Genomic DNA, 9,117 nt, shown 5'->3' with positions numbered 1-9,117 from the left:
GAGCAGCCTGCCTCGCCGCTGAAGGCTGGCCCCAGCTCCCCTCGCGGGCACGGGTCAGGTCGTGCCTCTGTCTGGCTGAAGCAGCAGCCCCCGCTCCAGGGACGTCCAGAGCCCGGGCACCAGAGAGTGCAGGTCCAGGCTTTCTCGGAGCCTCAGGACAGTTGAGACCTGAGCGTGGCCGTCGCTGCCCTTTCCTTCTCTAGTCCCCTCCCGCCACCGCCGAGCAGCAGGGTCCTGGTAGACACAACCCCAGGCGCCGACCCGGGAGGTCGCGGGCGGCCCTCCGCGGGCCTCCTTGGCGGGGTCCCTCGCACGGAGGAGGGAATCCGTGCCCTCTGCCTTCTTTTCTGAAAGGAGGTGATGCCTGTTTTGTCCAGGGCCACGTGCAGGGAGGTCAGCTCCAGGGCTTCCTAACGGACTCCTTTCCACAGAGTTGTGAACCCCACTCCCCGGGGGGTGGGGGCGGGTGGCACGCTTAGCTCGTCCGGATCCGAGCAGGGGCTGCTGTGATTACCGCCGAGGGAGAAACAGCTAGGGCGAAAGGCCGACGGAAAGGCTGTGGAGCCCAAACAGGCCGTGAAGTCAGGAGCGCCCGACCGGACCCGTTGCTTGACAGTCCCGACTGTCACTTTCAGGCTGGGCTGTCTGCACGGTGGGTCTGGAGTCTCACCCCGACTATACGTGGCAGAGAGGGCGGAGGAGAGGAGAAAAGAGGAAGGAGGAAGGAAAGGAGAGGAGGGAGGAGGTGAGAGAGGAGAGGCGAGGAGAATGCAGACGCGAGAGAAATGGAGAGAGGAGATGGAAGAGGAGAAAGCGCAGATCTGGGCGGAAGCAGGGTGTGTGTGAGCGAGCAAAGGATGCGAGAGAGAAGTGGGGAGAAGACCAAGTGAGGACGGAGACCGAGGAGGCTGACAAGGCCTCATCCTCGCTCGTGGCCAAGTGTCCTCGGCTCTCTCCTACAGGGTCGACCCCACACCGAGCGCCGGGCGCGACCACCGGCCTCCGAGCGGCCGCATCCCCTCTCCTCCCTCCCGCCGGCGGCGGCGCCCCGCGGGCCCGACCCCCGTGGCTGCCCGGCCGGCGCTCCGCGCGCCCCAAGCGCTGGGAGGGAGGGAGCAGGGAACGAGCGAGCGAGCGAGGGAGGGAGGGAGGGGCTGCCGGTGGGAGGCAACCATGTGGTTCCAGCTCACTCTATTCCCCCCCCGCCGCTTTCTTCACTCCTTTTTCTTTCCAAACAGGGAAAAGTGTTCCACGAAGCGGTAGGGTCTTTCTGCCACGCCTTTTCCTCGCTGACCCGGGTCCCCGCTCCCGTCCGAGTGCCAGCTGGCGGGACGAGCGCTGGAAGCCCTTCTGCGCCTGTTGCGGGGATCCCGGAGCTGGGCGCAGGGCGCGAGGCGTGGGGCCGCTCCCGCGCCGGCACATGGCTGCAGCCGCCCCGCGCGCACCCCGAGGCGCCGCGCCTAGCTCGCCCGAAGTCCGTCGGCTGAGCCCGCCCGCCCCGGAGCCAAGCAGCGGCTGAGCGGGGAGGAGCCCGCGCCCGGGGATCGGGATGATCCTCCTCGTCCTGCTCGGGCTAGGTGAGTGCCTGGGGAGGGCGGGTGGCCCCGAGCACACATTGTCCCGCACCCGGGCCGCGACACGGGCTCCGAACGGTTGTCCCCGCGGCCTCCGGAGTGAGCCGGACGCCTGTGTCCCTGCCTCCCGGCCAGGGAGGAACACATCTGGCAGCGGAGGGCCGCCCAGTCGGCCATCGAAAACGTCTCGCACATCTGGGCCCTGGAGCAGCCTTGGGCGTTGGGGTGTTTCCTGGTTGAGTTTCGCCGAGAACCGCTTGGTGTGGCGGGTGCTTTTGGGGGTGGTGTTTAGTTTCAGGAGTATCTGGGGAAACTGGAGAAGTGGGGGAGGGAAGGTATTATTCAGGAATTTTTGTGCCAGGTTCCTGAGGGTGGGGGGAGCTTTTTCGTTTCAAACAGGCGCCTGGAGGGCGCAGATTAGAAACAGATGTGTTGGAGGGTAAGGGAACGGGAGTGGGAGAAGAGAGGGGGAGAGGAAAGCCGGAGAGGGGAAAGGGCAGAGCACCAGGAGGACCAGGAAGGTGCGGACAGACTGGGAGGGACGAAGAGGGGAAGGGAAAGGGCTGGGAGGGAGAGAGGAAAGAGGAGGAGGGATGTGAGGCAGAACAGCAAGACTGAGAGAGACTGATGAAGACAGAGAAAAACGGAGCGGAGGATAGCATAGAGGGAAACAGGTTCTGGGGCCAAGAGAAGTGCTGCCCTGCGTGTCCCTTCTGGGTGTCACCCAGGCAGGACTCCTGAGGCCTCAGAGGCCCTAAGGCATAGACTCACCCGGGCTGGAAGCAGGCAAGTTTACAGGGTAGGGCAGGACAGTGCCCATCAAGGATGTGTGGGCAAGAGCTGACAGGAAGGAGATGCACCAGGGCAGGGAAGCCCGACTGGGGAGCTGAAGAAAAGTCATGATAGGCACCAGGGAAGCGTGGGCTACACCTAGAGCCAGGACCAAATGTGAGCCTGAGTTCAGAAAACCAAAGAGCCAGCAGGTGTGGTAAAGTGAGCACTGCCCTGGAGACCAGGCCAGGTGAGAACTGGTCCCGGTTTTGAACTGACTTGCTGGGTGATCTTGGACCACTTACCCACTACCAGGCCTTCAGTTCCCTTCACCCCAAAACAAGCAAATGAGATGGTTCCTAAGTCCCTTCTGGCTCTGACAGCCTTAAACACCAGGAGTTTGTCAGGGACCTAATGGATAGAAAAGCCCCCAAACAAAAGTGAAGAGGCACTAAAAACTCCCTCCGAATTAGATGTCTAGAGCTCTCTGTCTCTCTTTTTGAAACCTTACAAACCAACTAGGCCATATGCATGCCTGCCTAAGCCAGCCTCAGGCCAACAATAACTCTTCACCCAGATTAGAGGAATAAAAGAGGTGGATTAACCTAAACTATTGCTCAAGTAGGGCAGGTGAGGAGCCACGATTTTCTAAGCTCTTTTAAATACCAGCCAAGTATTGCAGTACTGCTCCTGAGCACAGCTGGCATATCTGGATGGCACCTTTACTGGCCTCTACCCCTAAGGTACCAACCACCCGATGTCAGTAGGCTCAAACGTCAGAGCAGCCTTATTAAAAGCAGCTGGAACTCACTGATTACTTATTATGCTGAGCATGTTATATGGGCTATCTTGTTAACTCATTTATTCTTCACGCCAACCCTACTGACCACCCACTATTACTACTCCGATTTTACAGGTGAAGAGAATAAGATGTAAAGAGGTCAGGTAACTTGCTCAAAGCTGTAAGCTCCTAGTTAGCAGAGATAAGATTTGAATGCAGGTTGTTTGCTTGCTAAACCGCCATGTATAGTCTTCCGGCACCGCAGAAGGACTCTTAAAGATGTTCTCTGCATTGAGATCCAGTTCAGTCCTATTCATGGAGCAGGAGATGTCAGCGAGATCCTGCCCCGTGGGAGGAGTCTGGGAAAGGGAAACAAAACTAAGAGTGTTTGAGCATCTGCTCTACACCAGCCCCATTTGGGCACAGTTTCTGGTGGAAAGTGACTTTGGCCTGCATGGTCAGTTGAAATCAGCTGGCTTTGATGATGGTCAATGTCTTAGTTCATGAGAAAGAGGAACAGACCAAGACATGGATCAAAAGATGTCATTGGTTCCTTAGCCATTTTTTATTGAGTGCCCACTATGTGTATCATTCCTCTGGTGAGAATATCATCTGTTGGGTTGATGTCTTTCTCATACAAGTTGTCTCTCATGATATCTTTTTGGGGAGGGTTCTGTCTTTATAAAATTGTTACAAAACCAAATGCCATGTAGAAGAGAAAAAGTGGACCACTGACTTAGAAATTCTCCATAACTGGATGTTCATCTACTATTCACCTAATAATAGGATGTTCACCTACTATTAAGCTTTTGCCACATCAATGCCCTTGTCAGATGTACCCATACACATGACATCCCAGCTCTGAAATGAATAAACTGTTCAAGTGAGAAGTCACAGAGGAGATGAGTTGAAGAGTCAGGACAAGGGACAGGGCAGGAAACCTGAGATGAGGTTGGAGAGCCAGAGACCAGCATTTGAGGGGAGCAACACTGAAGGAACTGAAATCCCTGCATGGGTCAGCAGCCCCTGGGGAACCACTCCTGTGGGCTGGATTAGCCTTATTTGCAAAGTGGTTTTGAGCCCTGGGATGCCTGGGTGGGCACTCTTTAGGAAAGCCAGAAAGAAAGCCCTCAGCGTTGCCTGAATCCTAAAATCATCTCCTGCTCCATGAAAGGAACAGATCCCGGGTGGCTTCTGGCCACTGCTAGCGTGACTTCTGGCCTCTTTTTTCTAGAGAAAGCACAGATTGAAGGGGAGTCAGGAGGGCTAAGGGTTCATAGTCTGAACAAGGATGGGCCAGTTGACTCCTTGCTTTCTGGACCTGCCAGTGAGTGAAATCAAATGTCCTGCCTTTCTGATGTGAATGAAAAGGAATGCTCTGAGCCCCATGGAGGAGAAACAAGGGGGACTTCATGGGTTCCCCCAGCCCCTCCTCTGACCACCACCTCTCCCCTTCCCCTGTTGCTCAGGTCTCATTATCCTACCTGAACTTCTTCCTAGACTTCTGTAATAGCTGCCACGTGGTCTCCTGCCCAAGCCGTCTTCCCTTCCTACATACTGCTACCCGAGTAACCTCGTGAAACAGCTGGTATAAGGCAAAGAATTTGGATTAGGAATCTGGCAAGCTCTCTGGGTTCCTTGACTGCAGAATGGGGGTGGAGGGATTTTGAATTCACATTCTCTCTGATTCCGTGATGTTATTCTGCTCTTCCATAAACTTTTAGTAGTCTCCGTTGCCTATAATGTCAAGTATAAACACTTCATTCTCATATTAAATATTTTACACAATATCATTCACATCTCACCCCCCAACAACTCTCCAAGAAACCTGGATTACTTCCCGTACTCAAACCACACCCCATGCTTCTTTCTGGCTCTATGCTTTTGTTTATGATAATCCCTCCACCAAAAATGCCCTCTTACTCTCCACCCTTACAGATTGTTGACTCTAGATCAAAATCATGTTCACTCTCCAAGTCTCACCTCAAATACCACTTCCTCCATACACCTGTCCATGATTTCACCAACAGAATATACTCTTTTCCTTCCTTTGAATCCCAGTAGCCGTTCTATTATGCTACTTTGTATTACAGCGATCTGAATACTTACCTAACACTCCAGTTAGAGTGTAAGGCCCATGCCTCATTCATCTGGGTACCACTTTTAGTACCTAGCAGAAACTAAAAGCTTGCGAAGTATCTGTTAAAATAATTGGGTATTTGAAACATTTGGAACATTTAAGGTCAAGAGAGGTGAAAGATCTGGAGTATTATTACTCTTTGACTGTGGAACAACACAATTGCGAGGAACCCAGTTTTAACTGTTTGCTTTTGTGCTGCCTTGTCCATTAATGAAAACACAATGAGTACTGTTTTTAAAAAAGTTATACATAGAACATTACATGGACAAGGAGGACCAGATAATACATTTGTTATACAAACTTAATATATCAAGTACGTTAGTACCAGACATTAACTATAGAATTCATCGAAACTTTTGCCAGGATGGGGAAGTAGCCTTGTTTCCAAAAAAATGAGTTTGAGGAGTGCTTGAATGCTTGGTCCACTGGCCTGTGGTTTAATGACGGGTCTCAGTAGGATTCCATGTCCTTCCCTCGTCTTCCCATATTAATGGTGATGGTTATAATATAAATACATTCCAGATAGGCTCATATCTTGTCTCATTCAATTTTTATCTTTTGCTCAGCTGAGCAAAGTACACATGAGTATATTTCATAAATGTACCTAATGATGATGAACTAGACAGGCATTTTTAAAAGGTAGAATCAAAGATTAGCAGACATGGGAAAAAGCTAAGACACTATCTAAATCAGTGGTTCTTAAAATTTTGAATCCCAGACCCCTCTGAGAATCCAGTGAAAACCCTGAATCCACTTCTTAGAAAAAGACACATACACATCAAGTTTTCCTATAACTTCTAGGGGTTCATTGACCTCCTGATACCGTTCCTTGCAACCCAATTAAATCCTTGATCTAAACCTACCCCTTCTTTTATGATGAAGAAAGAACCAAAGTTCAGAGAGATTTGGCTAAAGTTAAACAGGTAGCTTAGTAGAAGGGCCAAGACAAGACCCCCTAACTCCATAATCTGTCCTATCACACATTCTTGAAGTGGAAAATCTCTCTTCCTCCTTTTCAGCTCATGTAGTTAAGCTCCAAGATCACAGTTGCTCTTCAGATGCTTCAGTTGAATGTAGTCAGTGCTGAATAATTGCCATTGGTTTTATGTTGAGAAATTGTCTGAAAAATAGGGCCGTTGTCATAACATTTCAGTTTAGCCATCATAACTAGAAATCCTGGAAACTTCTGCAGTGCCTTGTATAATGTCTGGTATATTCGGGAAGAAGAGATTATACCCAAAGTCCTAAAGATGTAGATGTGCCTACAAGGAATAGAATGGGAAATCAATAGCTCTAGCTCCTTCATAATTTTGCTGGGTTATTCTGGGCAAGTCATTACTATTCTGAGCCTCAATTTCTTTCTCTGTGAAATGAGCTTACTAGACTCAGCTTATCTCTATGTTTCCTTATACCATTAACATTCTCTGTTTTTTTTAATAATTCTGAGAATTTTCCGGCTGGTCCAGATGTGGCTGTGATCAGAGCACATGGGTGTTACCATGCTTATCTGATTTTTTTCAGGCACTGAGCCCTCATGGCAATAGGTAGCATATGATTATGAATCTAGAACGGCTGGCTGCCTAATGTGAAGAGAGCAGTAGTGACTCCATCCTGGGTCTGCACTGGGGCACTGTTAGCCAGGCAGCATCATTCAGGGTCAGGGTAGATGGCCAGAGACTTCTGCCCTAGAAGTTTAGTACCTGAAATACTCACCAAAAGGATTTCATCCTGAGCAGAGTTACCTACAAAACAACCCCAAGCATGGACACCCAGGGTAGACTTCTGAGTAGAGGGTCTGTTGCATGAAACTGTTTGCAGGCATTAGCATTTCCTTCAGTTTTTAAAATTAAGGCATAATTTACATACAATAAAGTACACCCACTAAGTGTGTAGCTTAATGATTTCCCTGCATGGATTTGAACTTGTGGTTGGGTTTTGAAATATGGATTGTGTATTATTAGCTCACTCGTAGTACCTGAGAGAGAACTATGTGGGTAGGATTATTACGGCAGTAGAATTTATTGCTAACATTTGTACAAAGTTTCACAGTTTACAAAATATATTAACATACCTTATCTCATTCTCAAATCACTCTTTGAGAGTAAATGTCATTATTACACCACTTTACAGGTAAATAAACTGAGGCCTAGAGAAATAAAGTGAGTTTCTCGAGATTACCCTCTCAGTAAGTAGCTGAGCCAGGACACCGACCCAACATTTTGGATTCCAAAAACTATTTGCTTTCCAATTATCAGGAGGCACATAGTTATTCTGAAATCAAGGCTTCTGTGTTATCAAGAAGAGAGGATCAGGCTGAAGTAAGGCTTCATTTACAGGATTCCAAATGATAAATCCCACAGTGGAAAATTCTGTTAGAACATTTATCACCCCCTCCCCCCCACTCCATTCAAATTGTTAAGAAATGGTTCGTTTGGGTTAATGTCTATCGTTTATAACCCAGAATTACTATGTATGTCATACATGGGTTACATACATACAGTACAGTACATACATACTAACGAATCAGAAGACTCTCATAGTTGTGGAGACCTCGCCTTGCTTTGGGGTTGGTTGCGTGAACTCCTTATTAGTCCTGAGGCTATGGATGGTGAGTGTATTGGCTACAACTCACCCTATATGTTGCCTTTTGTAGTTAAATTCCTCTTTTCAGCAGTTTTGACTTCTTCCCAAAGAAGAATGCAGACGGTACCAAAAAAAAAAAAATCTGGTTATCTGAGCTTCCTAACTGTCTAGATTCTGGGAAAATAAGTTTATTTCCTTTGGCACCACATAGACCAGAATGGGGAAGAATGCTGAAGTCAAACAACCTTTATTTTGTTAGTGGCAGTGGTTGGGTCACTGTGTGTGGAGCCTCGGCCAGAGTCTGCTGGTGATAAGACTGAAGGCTACTTTGTTTCCTCGGGACGCAGGGAGGAAGCCGCCGCCTTTGTGCCCACACTGAGAAGGGAGCATGGGCAGCTGTCTTCCGAGGTCAGTGTGGAATATGGGAGGTTTTTCTGAAGCGAGGCAGCAAGCGGATCTGGAGAGTTCAGGTCACGAAAGGCGACAGGGGAGAAGAAATAGGAGCGGGAGGAAGAGGAAGGCACAGAAATAGCAGAGGATGCACAAGCTAAAAGCTCGGCCCTCCTGGCATTTACCGAGCAGCTTCTCTGAGCTCTTTCTGTTTCACGGAGAGCGGCAGCAGCTTTCAGGAGCTTCCAGGGACTCTCATGTATGTCCTCTTACATTTTTGACATCGTTCATGCACCCTCACTCACGAAACAATTAGAGGAGGGGGGCTCCTTCTGTAGTTCAGGCCCTGTGCTAGGCTTTCAGATGCCACTGATACGGAACACAGTTTCCACCATCTAAGAACTCAGCCCAGTGGGGCGACATAGTCATAAACAAGGAATTGCAGATACATGGGAGCGCTGTCATCAAGGAAAGTACCAGGGCTTTTAGGAGTCCTGGGGAGGTAGCAACTCAATCCTGTGCCATCTTACGGAGATGGGCTGTGTCTTCCCACGTGCATCTTCAGGACGGTGGCTGATGTTCCCCTGTCATCCACAGCACTTGCACATTAGTGGGGCTGGTGCTAACTAAACAGCTGGTGGGTTGATGGATCACCCCCATCGTCATCAGAAGGGACGGATTCAGTGCTGTGTGTCCTTGGCATTCAGCCAGGTGCTTTCTGGAAGGATTGGACCTCCCGACATCCTTGCCTATTGAAAGTTATGGTTCGTTCTCCCTCACAACCTGCCAGTTACATAGCTGCCTCTGGTTCCTCATCCCTCATGGCATGTTTAAAAAAAGAAAAGAAAAGAAAAAGAGGAAGAAATACACCAGTGAAT

General features: G+C 49.6%; 1 protein-coding gene across 2 annotated transcripts in view; it reads left to right on the top strand.

Annotated features, from left to right (window-relative positions):
- The first annotated feature begins 627 nt into the window (after positions 1-627).
- Positions 628-9,117, top strand: part of CLMP (CXADR like membrane protein) — a 107,084-nt gene continuing 98,594 nt past the window's right edge. Inside the window, exons 1-2 of one of the 2 annotated variants that reach the window (XM_060104173.1) lie at positions 628-652; positions 1,239-1,577. In XM_060104173.1, coding sequence (XP_059960156.1) covers positions 1,550-1,577 — 28 coding nt within the window. In that variant the 5' untranslated portion in view covers positions 628-652; positions 1,239-1,549. Of the gene's footprint in view, positions 653-773; positions 837-1,238; positions 1,578-9,117 lie in introns of those variants that run through there. The other variant, XM_060104174.1, reaches the window with a different exon arrangement.

This window comes from Mesoplodon densirostris, chromosome 7, assembly GCF_025265405.1.
Source record: "Mesoplodon densirostris isolate mMesDen1 chromosome 7, mMesDen1 primary haplotype, whole genome shotgun sequence".
Classification (NCBI taxonomy): domain Eukaryota; kingdom Metazoa; phylum Chordata; class Mammalia; order Artiodactyla; family Ziphiidae; genus Mesoplodon; species Mesoplodon densirostris.
Note: the sequence above shows the minus strand (reverse complement) of the source record. Positions and strands in the feature narration are given on the sequence as shown.